Source organism: Miniopterus schreibersii, assembly GCF_964146895.1.
Source record: "Miniopterus schreibersii genome assembly, chromosome: 1".
Classification (NCBI taxonomy): Eukaryota; Metazoa; Chordata; class Mammalia; order Chiroptera; family Miniopteridae; genus Miniopterus; species Miniopterus schreibersii.
In genome coordinates, this window is record NC_138101.1 from 103,485,579 (window position 1) to 103,513,412 (window position 27,834).

Consider the following 27,834-nt stretch of genomic DNA (forward strand, 5'->3'; position numbering starts at 1 on the left):
AGGAATACGTTTTCTTAGAAACTGTTATGAAGGAGGAACCCTCTGACCCCACCCTCACATCCTTTAGTGCCTGATGTGCTATCACATCAGAGGTCTCCAGCCTCAGCAACATGTGGGGATCAGAGTGCCCACCACACACCTGGGGCCACAGACCAGTTTGATCCATGTCTATGCGGTGGAGAGGAAATTATCCTTTTGAGAAAAATATGCACAAGTCCCTGCAGGCCCAGGGAAGGATGACAAAGGCAAGGTGAGTCATGGTGTTCTAAGCTGAAATCTTTTGCCCATCTCACAGACACAGGCAGGAAGTACCACCATTGATCAGCTTTATATGGCACCCACTGTATACAACAGACAGACAAAGACAGACAGACAGAGCACACACCACTAAGCTGAACACTGCTCACCATCTAGAAGCACCTTGGATAAGCATGTGAGACACTCTTGCATAAGAAAGATGTAGTTTTTAAAGGAATGAAGAAGTATTTTGGCAAAACATCTACTTCTCTCCCAGGTCCTGGGTAAAGAGGGACCTCTAAATTCTGAGGCTTCTACATATTGAAAATTATTCCCTTCTCAATGGCAGTATGTACAGTAGCAAACCTCCCAAGTCTGTTCTCTACATGTATCCTGAATCTACTTTACAGGTGGGCAAACTTAGACTTAGAAACAGAAGGTGGTCCAGAGCAACAGGACACTGGGGCTGGCTAAGGGTGAGGGCAAACAGGAGGTGTCTTGGCTCAGCCAAAAGCAGGGCCTCTGTCTATCTGGAGGGGAAAGGGAAAGGCTAGGGTGACCAAAACTCCCTCTTTCTTCCTGCCTGGGGAAGCAGAGGTTCCACAGGAAAGGCTGTCTGGAAAGAAAGGCAGGTTCCCACTCTTGCTGGCTAGGGACTCTCTCCGGGTGGCAAAGGCTGGGGCAGGCCAGAGCTCCTCCTGAGGCCTCTTCAGTGACGCTCTGTGTTTGGAGATTGTGGCTTCACTGCTTCCATATCTCTCGTCACCTGTACCTGAGCCTAGACCTCAAGTCCTTAATTATTTTTAAAAGGCAGGGTGGGGAGATGGTTTAAGAGAATATGAGACACTGAACAATCTTTCCACAGCCTCCCTCTGTCTTGGCTGGGGCTTTTAAAGGTCTCCTTCACCCTGTCTCCTAGGGATATTTAAAGGCAGCTTTTATGAGACTCTCTACTGTCTTCTGTGTTTCTCTTGTGTGTGTGTGTATACATACACACACACATACGTGTGTGTGTATGTATACACACACACACATATATATACTTATATATATTCTTTAAAAAGCAGTAGTCCTTTGGTCCCTAAACTCTAAGGAATGATATGATTTTGAACAAAGTAAATCTGGGCTTCCCTTGCAGAGAAGCCCTTGGCACCCCCAAGGCCCTCTGCTGGTTCCCCTCAACCGTCCATCTTCAGCCAGCCCCAAATGCCTTGCCAGCGTGAGCTTTATGCCACAGGCATAGAACAACTCATTTGATGAAGACAATCCTTAAAGTGGCCCGAGTCCCAGGTGCTGGCTTTGGGTCCAACCCGCCTCCGTCTGCGGCTTCTCCTTCAAGAAGGGCTGCTGAAGTGTTTCTGTGCTTTTCCTCTCCTTTCTTCTCACTCTTCAGTATCTGCTGTTGGTATTAATTGATAAGGGGCGGAGGGTGGAGGCAAAAATCAGTCTGGAGGGCAAGATAAGAAGAGCAGCTTGCCCTGTCAGCTACATCTTAGGTGAGTGCCTGGGCCTCTCTTCCAGAGGAGCAGAGCTACAGCAGGCCCTAGCCCAGTACCCACCCCAGAGGGCTCCCTGGGGTAGCTCAAGCAAGGCAGGGCCATGGGGACCTTCTGAGATACAGGATCTCTAAAAGTTGCAGGCAGCTAGCCCTCCAGAAACCTAACAGAGCCTGTCATCTCCCTCCCCATCACCCACCAGGCCCCACAGGTCCTGCTTCTCTTCTTGTACTTGCTTCTCTCCTTGCCTCCATATTAACTGCCATTTCCCCAGCCCTTACATTGTGTTCCCTCTTTGCTTAAATTCCTCATGGTTCTCTACCATCTTCAGGATAAAGTCCAAACTCATAACCTTTAAGACCCTTCACAAGCTTGCCCAAATCTACTTTTCTACTCTCATTCTCCATCCCCCTCTGCCCTCCTTCAACACAAGTTCTCTACTACCATGCCCCTCTGTGGCTCTCTCTGGAGTAAAAAGAACTGGCTGGATCTTACTGTTAATTGTCTCTCCCAGACTATGGGGACAGGAATGTTGTCTAATTTATCTCAGTCCTTGAATTGAAGGAAAAACACAAGTCTCCAACTGAGGATTCCTCCTAACTCCTGGCTCTTCTCTCCCAGACTTTTTCAGAGATAGATGCCCCAACATCCCCAAAAGAACAAAACACTGAGAGGGCCTCCATCACTTAGACCCCATCTGCTTGGGGTCCACTTAGGACTCACCTTTCTGTGGCTGGCCAGTGAGAGCAGATCAGTAAGGCCTGTTGGCATCCTTGGGCCTCTTTAGCTGGACCTTGAGCCTCTTCATGCCAATTTGAAAGCCATTCATGGCCTGAATAGCTGTCTGGGCACTGGTTGGATTGTCAAAGCTAACAAACCCTGGGGGTTTGGGCACAGGGGTTAGCTGGGAACTCTGCCTGGCAGGGCCCCCTGTCTCTCTGACCAGCTCTTCTTCTCTCTGCCCCTCTCAGCTCCATCAAACATATACCCCATCCACCCTCCATTGTTTGCACATACACATACACACACACTCATACTTACATGGTCAAATGGACTGAATTCACACTTTCATAAAAGTGTGATTCTTTGAAGGACAGGAAGCAATTCTGAGTGAGTGAGTGTGTGTGTGTGTTGGTTGGGGTGTTTCCTTGTCTTTCCCTAGCATGGGTTGACCCTCTGCCTCCACAGCTCCCATTCTGGTCCTCTTAACTGCAGTTGGAGTTGGAAGGGATCTCTGGTCCCAGATCCAGACACCTCCTGTCCTGGCTAGACTCTAAAGCCTGACCTGGTGAAATATATTCCAGATACCTGACCTTCCCAGATATATCTGAACTCCACTTGTTCCTAGTCTGGGCTTAGCCCCAACATTGAGCCTGCTTTGTGCTATATGCACAGTCTTTGGGAACCATTGACTTATGGCATTCTCAAAGTTGGAAGTGGGAGAGGCGCAGGGATGGGGCTCAGCTTACCGAAACACTTGCTCTGGTTGGTGGCTCGATCCACAAAAACTTTGGCAGAGACTACAGCTCCAAAGGGCAGGAATGTCTGTATGAGTTCTGCATCACCAAACTCCTGAGGCAGGTGATAGATGAAGAGGTTACAGCCTTCCGGGCCTGCAGGAATAGTAACAGGCTGGTTCAGGGGAGGGATCCTGAGTCCAGCCCCACCAGGCCCTGATCTCCAGCCCTGTCCCTCACCTTCTCTTTGCTGCTGGGGCAGGGCTGAAGGCTGTTGGGGAAAAGCTGGGCTCACTGGGGCATAGGCCGATGGGTAGGCTGCTGGAGACAGAGGCGGGAGTGGGCAGTGAACCTCAGGAGCCATCCCCCAAGCAGGGCCCCATCTGCCTGGCCACCTTTGACCAATTCAGCCTAGTCCACAGTAACCCTCACCCTTAGAGAGGTCGTTCTGGGCCAGGGGTTGGGGAATGGGAGGGTCAACTCGTCAGAAAAGAGCATATCCCCCCGCCCCCTCCCATTTCCCTATTCCTTTCTGGGGCCCCTCAAACCCTCCCAGGCTGCGCAGAGCCCAGTGAAACCTGCATAGTGGTGCATCCCAGCGTAGGCCTGCTGCAGGGGGTCAGCCACGCAGGGGCTCTGGGCTGGGGAGAGAGGGGCGCAGGGCCACAGTGAAGGCGGCTGGCAGGCAGGGTGGAGTGAAAAGCAACCGGGAAAGAGGAGAAATCCCTTCCCAAGGAGGCCCCCCCGCCCCCGCTCCTCAACCACCCCCCACCCCCCGCTCCCCACTCCATTTCGGGGAGGTTTTGGTGGAGCGGGGGCCCACCTGGGTAAGGGGAGAGCCCGTTATTGTAGAGAGTGTCGGGGCCCAGCTGCCCGTTGGTCTGAGGGGTCAGGGCGCCGAATCCATTGGCTCCGATGGGTGGCTGGAGCCCCGGAAGCGTGGCCGGGCCGCCGGCGGGGGGGGAGGTGGCTGCAGGAGGCGGACGGGGCGGCGCGGTCAGGCCGCCGCCCGGCTCCCGGCCGCCCCCCCCCGCCCCCGCCTCAGTACCTGCCCCGGGGAGCAGCGGCGCGGCCACCAGGCTGAAGGCCGCCACGTGCTGCATCTGTGCGGCCACCGCGGCCACCGGGCCTAGCCCCGGGCCCTGCGCCGCCGCCAGCAGGGCCGCCTGGTGCTGCAGGATCTTTGGGAGGGAAGAGGGGCGCATGTGGAGGGCCCGGCGGTCGGCAGCTGCCCCGGCCCCCGGCCCCCCTCCAGGCCGCTGCGCTCCGGGCGCCCGCACCTACCGCCGTGGTGTAGGCCCCGCAGGCCCCCAGCGGCAGCGGCGGCGCGGGCGGGAAGGCGCCCAGCTGGCCCGCCATCTGCTGCATGCGCCGCAGCGCGCGCTCGCGGTCCGTGTCCGCCAGCTTGACCACCAGGCTGGACGAGGCGCCCTGCGGAGGACAGGCGAGGCCGCGGTGACCGGTGCAGACCCAGCCCCGGCCCGGCCGGGCGCCTTTCCTCGGGCGCCGGTCGTACGCGGGGAGGAGGAGCCCGTCCCCACCCCCTGGCCTCACCCTCAGTCCCTGCGCCCGCCCTCACCGCCATGGTCCGGCTGCCGTGCAGACTCTGGATGGCCGCCTGAGCTTCCCCCTGACTCCCAAACTTCACAAAGGCACAGCCTGGGGCAGGATAGAGGGATTGGGTGGCTCAGGCCAAAGGGCCACGTGCCCAGAGTGAGGCAGGATCACCAGGAAATCCCGAGGGTAGCTCAAGTCACCTTTGCTGGTGCCGTCGGGGCTCCTCAGGACAGTGCACTCCTCGATATGGCCGAAGGGCTGGAACAGGCGTCTGACGTCCTCCTCGCCCTGCTGCTTCCCCAGCATCCCCACAAACAGCTTTCGGTCCTCTGGGGACAAACCCAGGAGTGATTGGTCTGAAGTAGGACGTTAAAGTATGCCCATGTGGCTGCAGAGGGCCCAGGAAGGGCTGGAGAAAACCCTAGGGCCTCCAGGGTCCCAAGGCTTAAACGGGCTTCATGGCGCCTGGTTTATAGTGCGGCTGTGTCATTGGGAAGGGTCTACAGGATGGCGACTGTACCTAGGTAAGAGGTCATGCCACATGGAAGAGCATTCAGATAGCCCTAGGTAGGAAAAGAGATGTCGAAGCTAAGATAGAGTCCCCAGGATGGGAAAGACAGTTCCGTGGGCAGTAGCCTGATCTTTCATCTGCTCTCCCTCTTGTTGATCTTTTCTGTGGATGGCTGTCAGTTCAAGGTCATGTCACAGACCATGAAATTCTATGATCCTTCTTTTCCAGTGAGAATCTCCCAGGTTACAAATTTCCATTTCCATTACAAGGCATGAACTTTATGGTTCTGGGCTACTGGGCTGTACAGTACTTGAAATTAAAATGAGGCCAGGGTATAGGCTGGGCTCTGTGCTGCCTGCTTCCCAGGTATCACCTTGAATCCTGGTACTCTGCCATTTTACAGGGACCTGAATGGTGTCTGGCAGGATGATGATCTGGGTTATGGTGACTGTCAGCCTTGGGCGATCCTGAAATGGTGGGTTACGTTTCTTAAGAGACCTGGTGAAAGACAAGTACAGGCTAGACCCCTGAGAATAGTCCCCAGATCCATAGCCCTCAAGATTTGGAGGACTCATCAATGTCGCCAGGGAGAGATAGCGATGTGATTTAGTCCAGATAATTCAATTCTGGACCAGTTTGGTAAAAAAAAGAAAAAAGAGGAGTCTGCAAGAGGTAAGTCAGAAATGTCTGAATAAAAGCATCCCGTGGGTGGGTGGATGGGCCCCTAGAAAGATGGGAATATGAGACAGTGAGGCTCAACCTTCCTGAAGTGGGAGCAATTGAAAGATAGCATCAGTGTGAAGTCGAGACATAGTTGGAAAGACACACAGTTGAATGGTAGAACTGCATTTTCGTGTTGACATCCAATGTGTACTCCTTGCTCTTCTACCAAATACTGTTTTGAAACCAAACCAAGTTGTTTGGGCCCAAGAGGCCCATCTCTGTGAAGCTGGTCATACAAGTCAGGGACCCTAATACAGCAAATGGTTGGGAGCCCACTGTCAGTCCACTCCATCTTCCTCAGGAATGGCACCAAGATGCTATTTAAGAAAGGAGGCCCTGCCTCAAGTTGTCCCAGAGGAATTCTTGAGGTGCTTTCAAGTTTTTGGCTTCTGGGTCCCTCACATATGGGATGTCATGTTTGTACAAACAGGGTAGGGGCAAGGTTTCAGCATTGGGATACCAACCACCAACCACCAAACACATCCTAAAAATACTGGTCCACCTTTCCTTCCATATACCAACCCAGGAGGTTCTGCTGGTGGCAGCATTTGGAGCAAAGCATCTCTCCCCTGACATTCTTAGGGATAACTGAAGCATAAGGAGCCAAAGAAGACTGGGAATGAGCATGAAGGAAGCATCCGGGGCAAACATCTGGTCAGATCTGATGAGCATCAAGAAGGGCTTTTACACACACACATCCCTCTTAGAAGTAATAAACAAATTAAGCAAAGTTGCAGAAATCAAAATTAACAGACAGTGTGGCCCTGTCCAGTGTTGCTCAGTGGTTAGAGCATCAGCCAGAGCACCAAAGGGTCATGGGTTAGATTCCCAGTCAAGGGCAGGTTCCTGGGTTGCAGGTTCGATCCCCAACCCAGATGGGGTATGTGCGGGAGGCAACCAATCGGTGTGTTTCTCTCACATTGATGTTTCTCTCCCTCTTGCTCTCTCTGCCCACCCCCTCAACTCTCTCTCTCTAAAAAAAAAAAAAAAAAAAGGCAATGGAAAAAACAACTAGGGTTAGGATTAAAAAAATTTATTTTTTAAGTCAGTTGTGTTTCTATACACTAGTAGTTAACCATCTGAAAAGGAAATTAAGAAAATAATTTCACTTATATCAAAACAAATAAAATACTTAGGAATAAACTTAACCAAGGAGGCAAAAGACTTGTACCTCCGAAACTACAAAACATTGCCAAAAGAAATTAAAGATGTAAATAAATGGAAGACAGCCCTTGTTTGTGGATTGAAAGACTTGATATTGCTAGATGTCAACACTATCCAAAGTGATCTGCAGATTTAATGCAATCTCTATCAAAATCCCAATGACATTTCTTGCAGAAAGAAAAATCCATTCTAAAATTCGTATGGAATCTCAACAGACTCTGAATAGCCAAAGCAATCTTGAAAAAGAAGCAAGTTGTGCTCTGGCTGGTGTGATTCAGTTGGTTGAACCTAGTTCCATGCACTGAAAGGTTGCTGGTTTGATTCACAGGGCACAAGCCCAGGTTGTAGGTGTTTGGGCTTGATCCGTGGGGGTGGCAGCCAATTGATGTTTCTTTCTCTCTCTCTCTAAAATCAATAAAAACATATCTGTTTTTAAAAGAAGCAAGTTGGAGGTCTTACACTTCCTGATTTTAAAGCTTATTACAAAGATACAGTAATCCAACAATGTGGTACTGGCATAAAGACAAACATATAGGTTAGTGGAATAGTATAAAGAGCTCAGAAATAAGCCCTAGCATACATGGCCAAAATGGTGCTGAAAAAAACTGGATGTTTACATGCAAAAGAATAAATTTGGACCCTTACTTTATACCATATAAAAAATTAACTGGAAATGGATCAAAGACCTAAACATAAGTGCTAACACTATAAAACCCTTAGAAGTAAACATAGGAGAAAAGCTTCATGACCTTGTATTTGGCAGTAATTTCTTGGACATGATACTGAAAGTACAGGCAACAAAAGTAAAAATAGATAAATTGGACAACATCAAAATTTAAAACTGTGCATCAAAGGACAGAATCAGAGTAAAAAGGCAATCTAAAAAATGGGAGAAAATTTTTCAAATCATATATTTGATAAGGGGTTTATATCCAGACTATACAGAAAGCTCCTATAACTCAGCAACAACAATAAACCAAATCATTGGATTTAAAAATAAGCAAAGGACTTAAATAGACATTTCTCCAAAGAAGATATACAAATGGCCAACAAACATATGAAAAGACGCTCAACAGCATTAAGCATTAAGGAAATGCAAATCAAAACCACAATGAGCTAGCACCTCACACCCATTAGGATGACTGTTATAAGAAAATAATCAAAACAACCCTAGTGGTTTTGGCAAGGATGTAGAGAAATCGAAACCCTTATGCACTGTTGGGGGGAATGTAAAATGATATAGCTACTATGAAAATCAGTATTGTGGTTCCTCAAAAAAGTAAATATAGAATTATCGTGTGATCTAGCAATACCAGTTCTGAATATATATCCAAAAGAATTGAAAACAGGGTCTCAAGGAGATACTTAAGCATTCATGTTCACAGTAACACTATCCATAATAGGAAGCAACTCAAATGTCTATCAACCAATGAATACATAAACAAAATGTGGCGTATACCTACAACGGAGTATTATTCAGGCTTTAAAAGGAAGGAAATTCTGACATATGTTGCAATGTGGATAAACATTGAGGACATTATGCTAAGTGAAATAAGCCAGTTACAAAGACAAGTACCTCATGATTCCACTTACATAAGGTATCCAGAGTAGTCAAATTCATAAAAACAGAAAGTGGAATGATGGTTATCAGGGGCTTGAAGGAGGCTGAATGGGGAGTTATTGTTTAATGGGCACAAAGTTTGAGTTTTGTAAGATGAAAAAGTTCTGGAGATTGGTTGCACACAGTGTGAATATAGTTAACGCTACTGAACTGTACACTTAAAAATGGTAAAGATGATAAAGTTTGTTATCTCTATTTTACCACAATTTAAAAAAATAAAATAAGGTAAAGAAGGGCTTTAAGGATGGCTGAAAAATCAGGACTTAGACCAAAAAAGAACTGTGTCATTATTCTAATCCAGGAGAAACAGGAGGTAAGAAAGGTAAACCCAGCGTGGCTTCCAGGTTCCCTTAAAAGAGAAGAATCTCAGCCTCCCAAGATGCCTTTTCTTTTTGCAGGATGTACACCCGGACCTGAAGGGCTTGTAAGAGATTCAGCAATACCCACAGCCCAAAAGTGTTACCACGATCAGCTTTGGACAATCCACCCTAGGTCAAGCTGAAGGAAAGTGCTCCTTTTTACCTTTGGAGGTGGAATGCATTTCAGGACGTGAAACATCAACTTGAGTAAAGTCTTAAGCAGTCCTGTGAAACTTATCCAGCCAGGTCTTAGTCGGAAGAATACTTTTTAGAATTAAGTAAGTATAAGGATCAAAGACATATGAATGTAAACTGATTGATAGAAGAGTGGTTGTTAAGGTTCATATTTGTTTTCGGTCAGAGGACATGTCCCACTATTATGGAATTCTAAGAATTCTAGGTCAAAATTTAACTTGAATTCAAAGTTTAGTTGTTAAACACTGAATAAAATAGAATCTTAGGAAAATTTGGAAAAGATGACTCACCTAGCTAGATAATAATATACATTTATTAATACTCAAAATCTAGTCTGATATTTAATTTTTTTAAAAATCCTCACCCGAGGATATTTTTTCCATTGCTTTTCAGAGAGAGTGGAAGGAAGAGAGAGAGAGAGAGAAACATTGATGTGAGAGAGATGCATTTATTGTTTCTTTGTGCATGCTCCCAGACCAGGGCTGGGGATGGAGCCTACAACTGAGATACATGCCCTTGGCTGGAATTGGACCTGGGAACCTTCAGTCCACAGGCCGATGCTGTAACCACTGAGCAAAACTGGCTAGGGCTAGGCTGATATTTAACCACCCCTTGCAAATTCAGGCAGAGAATACTTAACAATTATAGGATGGGGATGGGGGTTTGATATGAAGACAAATAATTGGATTTTGAGTTAAACCAATTTCAAGATTAATAAAGAGATGCCTCACCTCAGAGAATGTTTAAAATTTTAGTTAAAAAAAATAAAGTGGCCCTGGCCGGTGTGGCTCAGTTGGTTGGGTGTTGTCCTGTGCACTGAGGGTGGCTGGTTTGATTCCGGATCAGGACACATGCCTGGGTTGCGGGCTCGATCCCCAGTGGGGGTAATATGGGAGGTAGCCAATTGTCCCACTGCTCTCACATCGATGTTTCTCTCTCTCTCTAAAAATCAATTAAAAATCTTTAAAAAAATAAAGTGAAAACAGTGCACGGATTGATTACTTAACCTATTTCTGTACCTTAGGAATCTTGGATATAGAAATATTTGCTGAGTTAAAAATACAGCAAAGTTGGGGAATGGAACAAGCAGAGCAATCACCATTGTGATTTATAACTTTATTGATTTTATGCTATGAAATTTGAACAAAAGGAAAAAATATACAAGAGTTCAATGATTTTGAAGATTTTGCCTTAACACTGAAAAATGCTTTTTCTATAAGATTGGTACTTATAATTTAACTTATTTTTTTAGTGCTTACATAGTAGAAATACTGTAAGTTAAGAAAAGTTAACCCCAGTCTTCATGCTGAAGAGCAAAATAAAATAGACCTATTCAGTTACCATTGTCTGTGAGATTTGGGGATCTTTAGCTCTGACCTCATATAATTTGAGGTTAAAGTTTTTAAATGTATGAACCTTGAATTTTTATGCACGCCAAATATTTAATGTTTACATTCAAATAAATCCAAATGCCGAAGGAAATGTTTTTGGCACTATGTATGTTTACTGTAAAAAATGGGTGTCTACAGTATATTATGAGATGATTTTATTTAGGAAAATTAAATGCATTATCCTTTAAGAGTACATACGAACAGTGTGAATTTAGCTGCAGAATTTATTAGAACTGGCTGGGATACATTAAAAGGCTGCTATAATATAGTCCTTGAAGACCTGGATGACCCTCTGGCATTCCAAATGCTACCAAGGCTACATGGGATGGCCATGGAAGAAGAGGACCCCAGCACCTCCTATCAGGCAGATCCTGTTGTGTTGCTACTATTATTGCATTGTAAGCACTGAATGTGCATGTTGCTAATATCTTCTAAAAGTAATACAATATACAATGTGTTTAAAATACAGGATATTTCAACCACAAACCTCATGTCTATCATTAAAATAAGAGAAACACTACTCTGTTGCACTGGCATCAAAATTCAAGACAGAATGTAAAGTAACCATTTTTGTGTACAATGGAATACTCCTGTTTGGCAGATGGAAAAGAATGGAAGTCTTTGGGCCAAAGAAGCAAATCTGATAGGTTTGCTTAGACTCTCGTAGTGCTGGTTCACTTCAAAAATTGATTTAGTGCCCGGCTGGGCGTGGCTCAGCTGTTGAGCATCGACCTAGGATCCAGGAGTTCCGGGTTCGATTTCCGGTCAGGGCACATGCCCAGGTTGCGGGCTAGGCAGCCGATCAATGACTCTCTCATCATTGATGTTTCTCTCTCTCTTCCCCTCCTTTCCTCTCTCTGAAATCAATAAAGATATGTTTAAAAAAAAATTGTTAAAAAAAAAAATTGAGTTAGTTGGCAACATTTAATATAATTAAAATGCAATTTTGTAATTAAATCATTACAGTCTTGCCCATTTAGGGTTACTTACATGACTCCTGTAACATTTGAGTTGGTGACCCCTATTTTATGGGAAGAAAAATCTAATAATCACTTCCAGAAGAACACAGCAGAATTTTGGAAGATTACATTTGCCTTGATATCCCTTGGATTATGCTTACTTTGATACCAGTATTCTTATCAGATAGAGAAATCATTATTAATCAACTGTAAACTAAGGGATTTAATTTAGGAATAATAAAAAATATGCAGGCACACAGGCTCAAATATATCAGGACAGCTGTGACCATTAACTCTGAAGGCTTATAGAATGTTTGGGATCACAGAGATAAGACTTGAATGGTACAAAATATCCCACATTGGTGTCAAATGTTACATTTCAAAAGCAAAGTCCAGTACCATTTTAAAAGTTGGCTTTCTAGAACATTACTTTGTGTTAAAATTCAGCAGAGAACTCACTTTAGAGGAGATAGGTGATAACACTGAAGAAAATGAACACATTTTAATTAGTAACAAGATTATCTAACACAGATCAATTGGTAGTAAAATACTTAAAAATTGTAAAGGCCCAAGACTTAGTACATATGCTTCCTCTCTCTCAAATGTATAGCAGGGAAACTCAGAGTGGGAGCAGGGAAGAACTGAGAGATCTTGTCACCCAAACCTGTAAGAAGGATTATCTATGGATGCACTTGGAGTACATGCTCCTTAAGACCCACCACTTGTCAAGAAATATCTGTGTAACGTGTAACTACTAAAATTATGAATTCTACTGCCAGGTAGACCTCTTTTCAGCCAGATTTGCTTCTTCTGATCTCTTGAGCTGCTCTGAATATAAACAAACACTAGACAAACACTAGTGGGACGCCACATCCACAGAATTTGTCAATGATGTGACACCTGAAAAACTTGTACAAAAACTTGAAGAGAAAAATGATAAAACTCAGGCTGATACCACTGGTCGGGTCCCAGATGACCAGGACATATGGGCCAGACCAAGCAGAAGCATTATTGGCTCGGAGACTTCCTTTGTGCAGCTGCCCTCACCCTGACAAGATATGTTGGACTCCAAACAACAGGAGAGCTCCTGGCACCATGAGCTTTGTTCGGGAACCAGACTCCACAATGCATCATGTTCCTCGGAGCTCTGGATGTGCTGTTCTTGGTGCCTGAAACACTTGTCTCCAGCTCCCCCGCCTCCTGTTCTACTGACTACTTGTTCATCCCTGAGATTTCAGCTTAAATATTTCTACCTCTGGGAGTCCACCTTGACCTCCCAGACTAAGCTATGTGCCTTTTGTTTGTGTCCCGACAGTCCCCCCAGGACTTGAAAAGCACCAATCACACTGAATTGTAACCAATTGTTTACTTGTCTATATGCCCTCACCGCTCCAGAGCTCCATGAGGCCAAGTGCCAGGTCTGTATTTCTAATGTGGAGTAAGTTACTCAGAAGATGTTGGTTGGATGGTTGAATAAACTGCATCCCAACCTGTCTGCCTCTTCGCATACTCAGGTACTCTCAGCGGGCCTCGCAGCTGTGGGACTGTCTAGTGTTTGGGGGCAGGGCATAGAAGACAGCCAACAACGGCCTTGATGCCTAACAAAATTTCAAGCAGAAATTCTTGGAACAAGTGAACCTGAGGTTTGGTATGTGACCTGGAACTTCTCAAAGACCTGTCTGGGAAGAATGAGATAAGAAAGGAGATATGTGTGTGGAGGGGAGGAAGGAAGCTTGGTAATATTTCTTCAGGCAAAGAAAGGCTGATAACATCTTGACCAGAAACTGAGAACTGGAGACCAGAGGTCAGAGAATCTAAAAGGATAAAAGAAGGATTTCTTAGAAGAACTAATTCTACAATAAAACCATGGAGCTCCAGAACATCTTGTACTGAACATGAAGTTTGGGAGGGTATGCAGAGTTAGTAGGGGGTCAATAAATGTCTGTCAATTGGATTCCATTCTCTCCCTGACCTTGGGAAGCTTTTTTCTCCTAACGAATCCATGGATGATCTTGAGTAAAGCAGGCAGATTCTTATCTAAGGGAGAGAGTCAGTAGACGTCAGGGAGGGACACAGGCAGATGTAAGATCCAAGGGTGAGAAAGACACCAAGAACTGACACCAGATGCTAGCATTGCTTTTCCAGCATGATGGCCAGAACACAGCTGGTTGTCAAAAAGCCCAGGCTCTCAACCCCTCCTGTTCTTAAGGAGCATTGATTGGCCTTTCTGCACCAGGAAACAGTGCTGCTAAAAAACTTTCAAAGTCATTCCATGGTCTTCAGCATAGAGTCAGATTCCTTAATGTGGCCTACAAAGTCTGTTATACCAGCCTCATCTTTGACCATGAATAACCAGGCAATTGCAATGAAGGAATGAGTGTCCCAACCTAGGGTTCTCTGCAATCAGAATAATCTAGAAAAGGAGAAGAACTCTAGCTTCACTCTACAGACAAAGAAGAACCTGGAAAAACAAGAACTCTCTCTCTCTAGGGGTAAGGGGACAAGAGTTTCCATCCTCTACCTCCTGAATCTGTGCAGGCTCTGTCTGCCTCTTCTGGGCCTGGGGACCCTGAGACCTCATCCCTTTTCCTTCTTCTTCTTTTAAAGATTTTAAAATTGATTTTTAGAGTAAGAGGAAAGGAGAGGGGGAGAGAGAGAAACATCAATTGTCTGCCTTTTGCATGTCCCCTACCGGGGATTGAGCCCACAACCTGGGGCCTGTGCCCTGACTGGGAATCGACCTGGCAACCTTTTGGTGCATGGGATGATGCCCAACCAATTGAGCCACACCAGCCAGGGCTCATCTCTTCTTAGTCCTAGCTGGGATGGCTAAGTTGTTTCTGTAACTGAGCAACTCTGGACCCCACTTGTCCCCCTGACCCAAGGAGGTTCTAGTAATAAACTATGGGTAGGACAGACTTTAGGAGTGAACCCACCATCCCCTACATGGGTGATACCCTGAGGTTTGTCAGGCAGGGAAATTACCTCCTCGGCCCTCACTGGCAGCTGGCTTCACTTGGATTGGACGGTTCATCTGAAAGACATTGAACCAACACCCCCAGTCAGCATGACTGCCTGGCCCTCGGGCCTCCTGGCTTCTCCATCCCTGGACTCCTCAGGATCTAAGCCTTGGCCCTTTGAACTCTGCACTCCACCTCTCTCACACTGGGATTATACATTTTCTCCAAGATTTCTCCCTTAAACCTAGGAATTTAGAAGGTGCTTAAAACCTGAAAGGTTGGGTGATGGGAAGCTCAGTGGTGAGCGCAGGGCAGACTGTGGAGTGGAGGCTAAAGAGATTCTCTTGCCTTGGGCTCCGGGCAGGGACCCTGTGAGGCCTGTCCCTCTGGCTTCTGGACTTCCTTAAAGGCTTTAGGTGGGAGAGTAGAATTGATAATTGCAGATTTGTGGTTTATGCCTCAAGAAGAATATAATTCTGTGTCATTTATGTTAAACCATCTGAGAATCAGACTTAGTGCTGTCTATCCCCGACTCTGCCATTTAATGGTTGTATGACTTCCAGTAAGCCACCTTCTCTAATTCAACTTGTTAAGTGGGGAGAACCTTTTCCAAGCTTCTGCATCACCATAGTTTCCACCCCTCAATCCCCTCCCTGGGTGCCCTTCCCCCTGAGGATGTCGGAGTGCTCCAGGACCCGCTCATCCTGCTCCTCTCACTCTTCCTGGATAACCTCACCCACACCCACAGCCTCAGCTACCATCTCTACAGGGACGACTCAGCCCTGCATATCCCACCCCCCCTCTCTTCTGAGCTTCAGACTCATGTGCCCCACTATTTGCTGGACATGCCCACCAGAAAGTCCCTCTGACACCTTCCACTTGACACACCCAAACTAGAGTTGATTTTCTTGCCCAAACCTGATTCTTGCAGTTATCTAAGCTATAAATCTGAAAGCCAGCTTGACTCCTCCCTCCATCTCTTCTCCCACCAACCAATTTTACCTTCTAATTCAGGGGTTCCCTGATCAGGGGTGGATAAGAATCACCTGGGAACCATACGATACTCTCAAGCTGGGGGAACTGTATAATTTGTAAAAGCCCCTAGGTGATGTAAATATACTACAGCCCACACATTCCCATCCCCCAACCACCCTGAGAGAATTCATGACTGAATCCCCATCTCACCTTGCTCTCATAGGTGTTGTGGGGATCACATAAGATAATGGGGACACGAAAGGTCTTTGTAAACTGCCAGGAGCTGGGTGCGTAGGATGTGATGAATTGTTGTTGGGGGCAGACAGCTGAGTGCCAGCAGGAAAGAACAGCAGCCTTCCTGGCCATGGAGAAGGAGTACTGATGCCCATCTGGCCTGAGAAGGTGATGATCTGACCCCCTCCTCTCAGGAAATGCAGTTTTTGCACCAATCAGGGGCCATTTTATCCCCTACCAATGTGCTTGTTGCCGAGACAACAGGCAGCTTCCTGTTACCATAGCCACAAGTGCTACCCGGTAACCATGGTAATGCCCTGGCAGTCACAGCTGAGCAATTTCCTTTGGATAAAATTTGAGGGTGGGAAGTGGGGAGGGCTTATTTTTTAAAAAAGGAAAGGAAAACAGGCCAAGCTTGAATCAGTGCTAGTTCCCTCCCACCCAAGGCTCAGATTCTTATCTGCTCTGACACACCCACCCCCTGGTGGTGGAGCACCTACAGTGTACCATACTGTGAGTGGGGACCGAGACACCAGCAGGACTCAGGCTGCGGTCTAGAGGGGATGACAGATCAATCCAAGCAGATCAGGGCGAGCTGGACAGGTCTGGACTGGCCTGGACCAGGGACCAGGAGGAAGGAGGACAGGACCCATCCCTGGGCATGGCCACCTGTGATTGTGAAGGAGAGACCAAGAGATAGAGCCATGGAGAATGGAAGCACAGGGAGAGATGAAGAGACATTGGAAGACAGAAATGATGTGAGAGAGTAAGAGACAGACCTAGAAAGGGGTGAGGAAAGAGAGAAATACTGGTGGCGATGGGAAGGAAATGAGGAAGTAAGGGGTCAAGAAGGAAAGGAAGGGAGGAGAGTAGCAGGGAAAAAGGAAAGAATAATAGAAGCCTGGGTTTGGGGACAATGAAGGTGAGGAAGACCATCATTATTTTATTAAATAGATCCTGAGCATTTGTCTCTGGAGCCTAGAGTGACGAGCACATGTGACAGCAGTGGTTTCCACCGCAGCTGCCTCCCCAGGCTAGGTTTCTGGGGAGAGAGAGCTCATCGGTGCTCTGGGGGACACCCCTTTCCTTTTCCCCCACTCCCTCACTCCCTCATTCTTTGATGGAGAGTGGGCCTTAGGTGGTATGTACATGTCCCACATGGACCTGGCAGAGCCCGGGAATCAGAGGCTCCTAGGCTTTCCACCACTTGGGCATGTTACCAGCATTTTCTGAACTCTGTGAAAAACCCCAGGCTGGGCCCTTTAGGGGAGACAGCAATGACCACAGGAACTTTGTCCTCAAAGTCTCACAGAGGAAAAGATAATGCCACCATTTGCTGAGAGCCTAGTTTGCACCAGGACCTTCCTGGGGCACTTGACATACATTGTTTCTAGATTTCTTCTAACCGCTCTGCAAGGTAATACCATCGTCCCCATATTATAGATGAGAAAGCTGAGGCTAAGGGAGGATAATCACTTGTCCAAGATCACATGGTGGTAAGTAGTTGAGCTGGAATTTGCCCCCAGTTCTTTCTGGCACTGAAGTCAATGATTTTTGCATTGTGCTGCTGAACTCTGTTCTTAAGACATGAACACAAGTAGTGGGGTACAGAGGGACCAGGGCCTTAGGTGCAAGGTAATGTGCTCTGGGAGAAGCTTACTCCAGCTGAAGAGGTTGATTCAGGGAAAGCTTTATGAAGGAGGCAGATTTGACCTGGGAGGTCATTTGCAGGACTGGAGTGATTGGGCCATGTGGAGATAATGGGAGAGGTAGGGCTGCAAGCTGAGCACCCCAGATACCTTGGGTATGGAGAGGGAGCTACCAGTCTAAATAAGGAACAAGGTGGGCACCTGGCATGGAGGTAGACAGCATAGAAAAAAATTACTTTAGAGTCAGATAGATATGGATTTAAATCCTGGCTCCATCACTGTCAACTTCTCTAAGGTCCCTGAGCCTCAGGATCCACATTAGTAAAAAGGAGGATCATGATTCTACTTTGGAAGGTTGTGGTGAGAATGACAATGGCTAGCCCGGCCAGTGTTGCTCAGTGGTAGAGTGTTGACCCATGAACCAGGAGGTCACGGTTCGATTCCTGGTCAGGGTACATGACTGGGTTGTGGGCTCAGTCCCCAGTAGGGGGCATGCAGGAGGCAGCTGGTGGATGATTTTCTCTCATCATTGATGTTTCTATCTCTCTCGTCCTCTCTCTGAAATCAATATAAAGATTTTTTTTAAAAAACTTTTAAAAAAATGACAATGTCTAGATCTTAGTAGGTGCACCAGATGTAATATGGGGTTTTTTTTGTTTGTTTTTTTTTTTGTGGAAAACCGTGACAAGGAATTTTGACTTTGTTGTATTTTAAAGGCAATCGGGATCCAGGGAAGGATTTTAAGTAGGGGAATAATCTTATGAAAGATCTATGAGCTGTCACTATGCAGAGAAAAGATTGGAAAGGGGAAGATTAGAGGCAGGAAAATCAGCCATACAGGTAAGGGGTGAGGGTGACCTGGAGCAGGGCAGAAGGAAATGGACAGATTCAAGACATGTTTAGGAAGAATTAACTGGACTAAAGTTCTAGTCCAGTTAATCTAGTGGATGTGGGGACAGAGGAGAGGAGAGAATGTTGGCTGACTCTCAGGTGTTGGGGGAGTTGGCAGTTTGGGAGTCTGAAGGTGCAGGGGAAGTCCACAGGGGAGGAGCCCAACAGAATAAGGACAGAATCTGGCTTTGGGCCTTCAGTTTCCACTGGGAAGTGGTTAGGGATGATACCCGGGATTTAAGTGTACTCTGTGCTGCTGGAGGAGAAAAAGGGTCGTCCACGTGAACTGTCTGGTCAACCCTGCCCTGTCTTGTTCCTGCCACAGGATCAGATGTAGGAGTGGGGTGAGATAATCATGGTTTCCCTTTGGAGAAAGGAAAGCATTGCCTCTCTGGCCAAGAACTTGTCATGGAACCTCAGGTGAGCTTTTTTGTTTGTTTTTGGTAATCCTCACCCAAGGATATTTTTTGCATTGCTTTTAAGAGAGAGAAAGACACACACACACACACACACACACACACACACATTATGAGATGTGTTTCACACCAATCAATGTGAGGGAGACACATTGGTTGCCTCCTGCACATGTCCCAGCTAGGGCCAGAGATCGAGCCTACAACCAAGGTATGTGCCCTTGGTCTGAATCGAACCCTGGACCCTTCAGTCCACAGGCCAACACTCTAACCACTGAGCCAAACTGGCTAGGCTCGGTTGAGCTCTTGACTTTGGCTGAGCACCTATTCCTTTGAAATTTTCTTAGGTAGAGTCCAGGCTCCTGTCTTGTTCAGAACCAGCCATTCTTAAGAGAGAGAATGTCAGGAAAAGAAGAAAATAACCTATGCCAGGCAGTGAAGTGAGGAAGGTTGGAGGCAGCACAGATAGGCATGAGACCCTACTAGTCCTTCTGCCCCCATTAATAAAGGGAAGGCAACACTCCACCCCTTCTTTCTCCTTGACTTGCCTAAAATTCCTGGCTTTAGGCTCAGCATTGCCTTCTTCAGGCTCTTCTGTGCTGACCCCAGCTCCTCTCTCCACTCAGCACTCATGTCCTCAGCCCCTCCCCCACCACAGGAAGAGTGTTTATCAGAACTTTCCCGAAGAAGGGACCGCTGGTGAGCATAAGAGAGGTGTCACGGGTGCAGGGAAGGGTGAAGCAGAGAAAAAGCAAATATCACCATTTTCAGCACTTTGTTCTACCTCACCCTCTCCTCTAATTCAGTCTACTACCAAGTTCCATGGGTTCTAGAATCTATGTGGATATCCTCAAGTCCCTCCTCTTCTCCCCATTCCTGCCCTCTCACCAGCTCCAGGTCAGCGTCATCATTCATCTGCACTCAAGCAACAGTGTTCTAAAGAGTCATCCTGCCTCCAATGTTGCTTCCTCTCCAAAACAACCTTCACACTGTAACCTGAGTGATCTTTTAAAACTAGTCCCTCAGTCTTCGATGCTTAAAATTTTCCAATGGTTCTTCACTGCAAGCCTCCCAATAAAGTTCAAGATCCCAATCCCAAGATTGGCAGTAAAAACTTGTGGGTCCTGCTTTCCCTGCTGCCCACCATACACAATACTCTCCATTCATGTGGAGCCTTAGCCACCTTTGCTGTACACCTTCCCTGCGAGTTCTCACACTGTCCCCAGAATTCCAGAAGTGGCCTTTGTCTTTTAGGTTTCTAGACCATCAAATATGATGACATATGATCATGATTCAGCTCTGATAGCATCTCCTCTATGACGCTTCTCCTCCCTCTTCACTCCTGATGCTTCTTTTACATGGTCAGATGTAAACCCCACTGAGATGCAATAAGTTATTTCTGGGCTGGAAGCTACTTGAGAGCAAAGGCTCAGACTCACTCACTGGGTAGCTGCTAGCACATAAGTGCCTTTGTGCAAGTTAGAAAAAATGTGTCCCATCTTCTGGACAGACACATTCCTGTGCTAAAGCACATGGCTTGGTTAGTAGAGCATGGTTGGATTTTAGACCCTATCTGCCCTTTCTACTCAAACTGTTCTGTGCAGGGCATAACCTGAAAAAGCAAATGTGCTCAGTCATGTCTATCTCTTTCACAGTGCTTGAAGGGTTGGATGCCCAAGGGAAAGGAGGTCAGAAGCAGGGAGAGAGACAAGTAAGAGGGTACCTTCTGAAGGTGGGGCTGAGGTTGGGCTTCACCTTCCTCGGGTAGATTCTGGAACTTAAAATGAGGCTGAAAGAAGTGGTTTCAGCTTCTTGGGGAAGGAGCTGCAGAAGACGGGACAGACCACTAAAGTCTGAAGGTAGTCTTTAGTAAGGAGCCAAGCTTTGATAGGTGACCAAAATTAGTAGAGAGCAGGGTAGGGGAACCAAGGGGATGTCCCACTCCTAGCAGTTACCATGAAATTTTCCCTGGGGGTTTAGGCTTTCTCTTTGGAGTTGACCCAACATTTCCTGGTTCCAGTGATAGTCTTGCCTGTCTCCAGGAGACCAGATTGATCTTATTCCTGCTTCTCCAGCAGATGGCAGCTGTGCCCAAGACCCAGTGCTTGCAAAGAGCTGGGCAACCTCCTCCCTCCATGCTGGTGGGCGTCAGGCCAGGTGACTAAAGCTGTTACTACCCCTGGCAGGCCCAGAGGAAAGATTGATGTCACGGACATTGCTGGGGCTGGCCAACAGAGCCATTGATTTTCATTTAGGAGAATTAAATATTAATTTTCACTTTGTTAAACTGGGGAGGGTGAATAAAACCAATCTTGGCAGTACCAGAGGAAGCCAGGCTACGTTGGAAGACTGCAGATGAAAGGATGGGAGAGGGCAGATATATTCAGTCACCAAAACCTCCAGAACCTTAGACCCCTGTCTGTCACCAAGTTGGCTCAGGTAACTGAATGAGTTCTGGAGCCAGACTACCTGGCCTCAATGCCCAGATCTTCCCATTAGTAGCTACATGACCTTGGGCATCTCATTTGTTTTTTATCTCTCGATTTCTTCATCTGCCAATAACAAAACCTTTTTCATAGAGCATTAAATGACTTCGAACATGTAAAGTTCTGGAATCAACAAATGCTGCCTTTTATTATTTCTCTTTTCTCCCCCAGAAATTATTCCAGTAGTCTAGGGCTTAAAACCCCTTATATCAGGTGCCCTCAGCCTCACAGAGTCCTCCAGTTACCTCTTATCTTGTAGAGCCCTGTGGCTGGTTGAGGAGGGGTTTTGTTCTCCCAAAGTTCATCTTAATTATTTTCAGTGCCTTTCATTTGTTTTCAAGATAAAATCCAAACTCCTCAGCCTTGGCACCCAAAGTCCTCTTCAACCACTGCCCTCTGTAGATCTTCTCTGTGGCCAGGTCCATGCTCACGTGGGCCCTCCTCCACACTTCCAACCTCATTTACACCCATCCTGTTCCTTTTGTCTCTTCACCTTTACCACGTTGTTTCCTACATGAAATGTTAGTTTGTCTCAGTGATAATTCTAATTTGAGCAGCAAAAGTCATTTACTACTATGGTTGGATGAATAATGACTTCTACTTCTCCTCCTACTAATGCTGCCTTATTACTACTACTACCACCAGCAGCTAACTATTCAGTGCTTAATGTCTGCCAAGCACTTTACATGACTTAGTTTATTTAATTATTATAACAGCCTTATGAGTTCAGTTTTACAGATGAGGAAGTTTAGGCTTAGAGAGATAAAGACTTGCTCCATGTCACAGAGTTAGTGAGTAGTGGGGCCTGGATCCACACCCAGGTCTGTCTGACTCCAGAGCCTGCATACAGAGGATTGGTGAGGATGATAAGTTGGCATTACATGACACTGAATCTTCAAGAGTGAGGCTCAAATTGCTTCAATTACTAGGATAGGTTCTAGGATCTGACACCCCATTAACAGCTTGATTAGCTCTAGGCAAGGCTTGTCTCATTGCTTGGCATAGGGAATTCAACAGGATGACTTCTGTCTGTATACTTCTGTATACTGAGCTGAAATTAGTGTGCCTGTTCTTTTTACCCACTGATCCTGATCCTGCCCTCTGGGGCCACCCATAGAAAACCAAACCCCTCTTCAGAATCTGAAGGGAGTTATCTCCACACCAAACAGTAACGTGTATTGAGATCCTACTCTGTGACAGGCTCTTTCTAAGCCTCAGTTAATCCTCATGATAGCCTAGTGAGTTAAGTGTTAGTATAACCCACTCCTTACAGATGAGGAAGTTGAAGTTCAAGAAGCTATGTATTGTATCCAGAGACACCAAACTGGTCAATGGCAGAGGTGGGATTCAAATCCAGGTCTTTGAGACTAGAAAACTAGTACTCTTAATTATTATGTTATGGTGCTTCCCTATTAAAGCCCCCACTAAAACCTATCTTCTCAGCTAAATATCTCCAATTTCTTCAAACTATCATCCCATATATAGTTTATGTCCCATCATGGTCTCTTTATGGTAGGCTAATGACCCTTTTAAACCTAAGGCCTAGAACTGGATATAATACCAGAGTGGACCTGCCCAGGGAATTTCAATAGTGCTTTTGTTCTAGACACATCACTCTTTGGACAAGAGAAAATGAGGATAGGTAGTATGACTGCTGGCTCTTGGTAAGCCTACGCTAGGTCCTAACAATTACCACTTTCTTCCTGCCACATGGTCAATAGATCCCACTTTGTCTTTTGTCCAGTGATTAGCCATTAACCAAGGTCAGACTAAGTGCCACTGATACATAATGGCCCAGCTTCTTATAGAATCAGGTCTCTCTTAACTTTAGCCCAGTGTTTAAGGTGCAGGGGTAAGGCAATCTTGGTGAGTCAAGGTATCCCAAAGAGAACATTACAGAAAGAGGACCAGAGGGACCTGCCATCAAGGACCCCAGTACTGGAGAAAATGGGATACCAGCCCAGCAGAGCCTCTAAACTACGTATCTGCATACACACCGGTGACAAATGACACTTGAAGCCATGATTTTAACCAAAGTGAACAAATTGTATTGCCTACAACACTGATGCCTCTTCTAAAAGATGGGGTAGGACACTTGGCCCCAGGGTCCTGAGCCCATTTCTTTGAGCCATTATACCGAATATAAAAAGAACCTGTAGCTGCTCAGGGCACAAGTAAGCCTTCTTCTACAGAGATGATTCTGCTGCTAGTTTCTGGTTCCAATCCAGCTCCTACATACTGCTTTGGCATGCATGTAGGGCATGTTCCCCGCCTGTGGTGGTTCCCGCCCCCCGCCCCCCAACGCTGGTGGACTTACCCCTGGCAGGGTCTTCTGCTCGTGCAGTGCATTCTGGGCCTTGAGAGCAGAGTCCCGGGCGCAGTAGGTGAGGAAGGCACAGCCTGGGGAGGAAGAGGCTGGCTCAGGGGGTTTCCTGAAACCCCCAAATACTCTTTCTGGAAAGACCTTATTAAATTGACAAACTCAAGGCCCCTCTCCTTTAACTAAGGACGCTGCTTCTTCTCTGCCTCCTACCTTCTCGGAAGGAAGGGGATTCATGTGCCTCTGACTCTCTCATTTGCTCTTGGCCTTCTACCTAGGGAACATGTTTACTCACACCCAGTCACACATCTCTCCTCATCACTCCAGTCATAAATTCTGTTGGGGTTAAACCTCTTTAAGCCACTTTGCCCTCAGCTTTAATCCCAGCCTTCCCTTTCCTTTTTGGGTTCATACTCACAAAGTCTCCCAACTGAGTTTCAATGGGAGGAGACAGAAGAGGAGGAGGGGGGTTGGGAGCCAAGCTCAGGACCCCATAACTTCTTAACACTTCCTTCCTCCAAGTCTAAAGCCGAGGAATGGGTTAATCTGAGGCTTGGAAGATAAGGCTGGTTTAGGGGCTTCCTGTAGGTAAGAACTTCCAGTGATCTCCCATCCTATCCAAGGACCATGATCTGTTAGTTCTCCCAAGCCTTCAAGACAGAGCTTCTTAAAGGCTTATTGTGCCTCAAATCTGACTTCTTTAAAAGAGCCAGTAGATATAGAGCAGAGAAGGAGTCTGAATTGAACCAAAGGGTTAGTCCTACCCCTCTTTGTTCAGTCTCAGAACCTGTAGCCTGCTAGGAAGCACGGAGGCAGGGATTTCTTCCTTTCTAACAGGCATTGAGTACTCACTCACTCAGAAAATATCTATTGAATACTTATTTATTTTGGTAGGCATTATGATGGGCTTCGGGATAAAGTGGCAACAAGATAGATACATTCTCTGCCCTCATGAAGATTATGTAAAGGATCATGGGGGACATGTAACTGAGTCCAAAGAGTTGAGAAATGTCTCAAAGAACACACTGAGTTCTCAATAATAAATAGCATTTAACCAGGTGACAAGAAGGGTGGTGATTATTTCAGACAGAGGAAATAGCACATATGAAGACTCAGTCAAGAATTCAGTGTGTTGGGGAAATGTATGGAAGGCTAGTATGATTACAGATTGGTAATGAGGGCAGAGTGGTCAGTTAGGTATGCAGGGATCAGGTCATCTATTGCCTTATACACCTCAGTCTGGATTTTGGACTTTTCTCCTAGGAGCAGTGGAGAGCCACTAAAGGGTTTTAAGCAGGGTTATGACATAAGATCTGTTTCTAAAAAGAACCTCTGAGTGTAGGAAGGAGAAAGACTGAAGGAAGAGAAAATGGATGTGGGAAGGAACTTGGTGCAGTTTTCCACTTAGACCTCAGTAACTAGAAAGGCAAATGGTAACATTTTCTCCCATGTCTTCTATGTGGGTGCCACCTTAAGGTGGGTGGATATCTGCCATTTGTTGCATGAAAGGGCCCTTAGAGAACTCCTGGGACAAACCTTTATTGTATCAATAGGGAAACTAAAGCCCAGAGTGTGTCAGTGGCAAGATACAGTTTGGAGTCTCTTAACTCCTAGGCTGAGGTTGTTTTCAAAGCACTGTGGCTGCCTTCCTCTGTACCAGCCATCAAAAGGAAAATGAGTCACTGGCTTTTGGACGTCACTGTTGCTGGGGAGAGGGAGGGGGAAGATGTTGACTTGGAGACCCTCCCTGATCATCCTGCAAAGCAACCCTGCCTTGGAGAGTTGCAGGTTGGTATGGAACTAAATCACCAAACATCTGATTCTGCTTACATCTCTACTCCATCTTCTGCCACCATGCCATATCAGCTGACTTCAGAACTGGGACCCTGTCTGAAAGGCTCAGGGCCCCAGTTGTGGCCTAAAGGAGCCTGTGTGGTCCTACCTGGGATGGAGATGGAAGAATTGAAGGGTGTAAAGATAGAGAAGCATGTAAAGACAGATGAATGAAAAAAAACCCAGGAAGAATTAGAGCTAAATGGAGAAAGGGAGGGAGGGAGGAGAGAAGGGAGGGGAGGGGGAAGGGAGAGAGAGGATGAGGAAACAGTTCAGAGACTGATGGTGAAAAGAGTAAGAAGATTGAGAATTAAAGGTATTCTATACACTGCCCTTTTTGTAAAGATGGCCTAAAAAGATTAGCTTGAATTTACATACTGAAATAAATGTCTAGAAAATAAGAAAATAAATTGCTATGGATGGATGGACAGCCAGATTGCTGGACTGCATTAGAAGGAATCTGGATAGTATAGTCTTGTCCTTTTATGCCCCACTTAATATAACCCCAGCCCCAAAGGTAGAAAATGCACTGCTACCTAGCTGGTCCTTCTATGGGCATTTATTTTCCTGAAACCCCTATATTAGTGTGCCTAGGAACACCCCAAGCCCTCCCAATGGAAAAGAGGTGGCAGCCTGATTACAGCTCTCAGCCCTTAGGAAAGTACCTTTAGCTATTACCCAGGGCCCACCATTTCTATCCTAAAAAGATCATGGAGGATAGTAGGTAAACCTGCCCTCCTCATCATCAGATCCTCAAACCGAAATAAGGTGAAGGTGAAGAGAGATAAAGGTGTTTCTCTTCAAATCATTTCCTTCCTCCATCCATGTATGACATATGGCTGTGGCTCTCTTACTCCAGCTAGCCTGGACAGACTTTTCTGCATGTAAACAGCCTCCTCCCTCTCTCTACAGAAAGAAAGGGGTGTGGCTGGACAAGACCATGGTGTCTCTTTTTCTCTAGCAAGGGCAGGGAAAAGACTCCTTTCTGCTTCTTCAGACTGACCCACACTGAGGTTTTGGTCCGCAGGCTCTGGTCCAGGACTAGCCCATAAGGGAGGGAAAGAAGGAAGCTATAGGAGGATTGGGGAAGGGCAAAGATGAGGCACAAGACTGGGGAGTTTAGAGAATGAAAGTAGTGTGGGTTCAGTTGAGAGAAAACCTGAGATGGGGGGGCACAAGGTGGCAGGAGTTCCAAGCTGAGGTCAGGGTTCTGGACTCAAATCAGAAGAGGCAGACTATGTTGTGATTCTGGCAGGGGGTAGGAGAGATTTGCTGTTAAACATGAGGGTGGAATTTGGAGCTGAGAGCTTCCTGGGAGGGGAATTGGATTTTGTGAGTTAAAAAGGCCTGGGTTCTGAACAAGGGTCAAGTTTGGATTTGTGGCATTTCAGGTTGGCAGTCTAAGGGTCAAAGAAGGCTCTGGAAGCTGGCTGGGCTTGGAGGCCAGAATGAGGGGTGTAAGTCCAAGATATGTGTGTAGATGGTTAGGCCTGAGTGGGGTTTCACCAGATGGGCATGTTCAGGAATGATTGGGTCCAGCATTTGGGAGACTGAGGGTATTAGAGACCTCAAAGGTGGAATAAGTTTCCAAATTCCAGGATTTGGGATGTCTGATGGGAGGGATGTCCAACTGAAAGGCAGGGACTGTTGGAATGTAAGAGGTGAAGGGTAGGAAGTTGGGAGTCAGAGTGCAGAACCTGTCAGAGTAATGATCAGAGGGAGCATGTCAGAGAAAATTCTGGGTTGGGGGCTCTGTGACCTGGGGAGGATACTGGGTTGAAGTGAGGCTTGTATTAGACTGGAGTTGGACTGGCTCTAAGTAGGGCTAGGGTTGAGGCTGGAGTTTGGGCTGGGCAGAACTCTAATCGGATTGGAGCTGGGCAGGGCTGGACAAGGATGGGCAGGGATGGACTGGGATGGGCTGGGTAGGGCAGGGCTGGGCTGGGTAGGGCAGGGCAGGGCAGGGCAGGGCAGGGCTGGGTAGGGCAGGGCAGGGCAGGGCTGGGCTGGGCTGGACTGGGCTGGGCAGGGCTGGACTGGGCTGGGTAGGGCTGGGCTGACCCTGCGCACCTTTGTGGAGGCCGGTGAGCCGGTCCTTCAGCACCGTCAGCTCGTAGATGCGGCCGAACTCCTCGAACAGCGGCTTGAGGTCCTGCTCGTCCAAGCCCCGCGGGATCTGCCCCACGAAGAGCTTGATGGCGTCGTGGTCCTTCATGGGCACAGCAGGACCCGGGTTTAGCCCGCTCATGCCGACGCCGCTGTCCGCGGTGCTGAATCCCAGGCGCGGGACAGGGCCAGCGGGCGGCGCTGACCCTCCGGGCGCCGCGGCCATATCCCTGCCCGGTCCGCCCTCCCGCGGGTCCCACTGGTCCCTCCTGTCCCGCCTGTCCCGCCTGCCCCGCC

At 47.0% G+C, this 27,834-nt stretch overlaps 1 protein-coding gene across 1 annotated transcript; it reads right to left on the minus strand.

Moving 5' to 3' along the window:
- On the minus strand, nucleotides 1–27,834 carry CELF6 (CUGBP Elav-like family member 6). Its single transcript, XM_081130152.1, has 13 exons — nucleotides 27,502–27,834; nucleotides 23,596–23,678; nucleotides 14,656–14,704; nucleotides 4,948–5,076; nucleotides 4,770–4,849; nucleotides 4,475–4,621; nucleotides 4,239–4,371; nucleotides 4,014–4,160; nucleotides 3,769–3,831; nucleotides 3,431–3,511; nucleotides 3,203–3,346; nucleotides 2,457–2,612; nucleotides 1–1,636 (listed from the first exon to the last, which is right to left on the minus strand). Exons 1-12 carry the CDS (start codon nucleotides 27,761–27,763, stop codon nucleotides 2,485–2,487), a joined length of 1,446 nt encoding a protein of 481 aa, XP_080986278.1. The 5' UTR covers nucleotides 27,764–27,834; the 3' UTR covers nucleotides 1–1,636; nucleotides 2,457–2,484.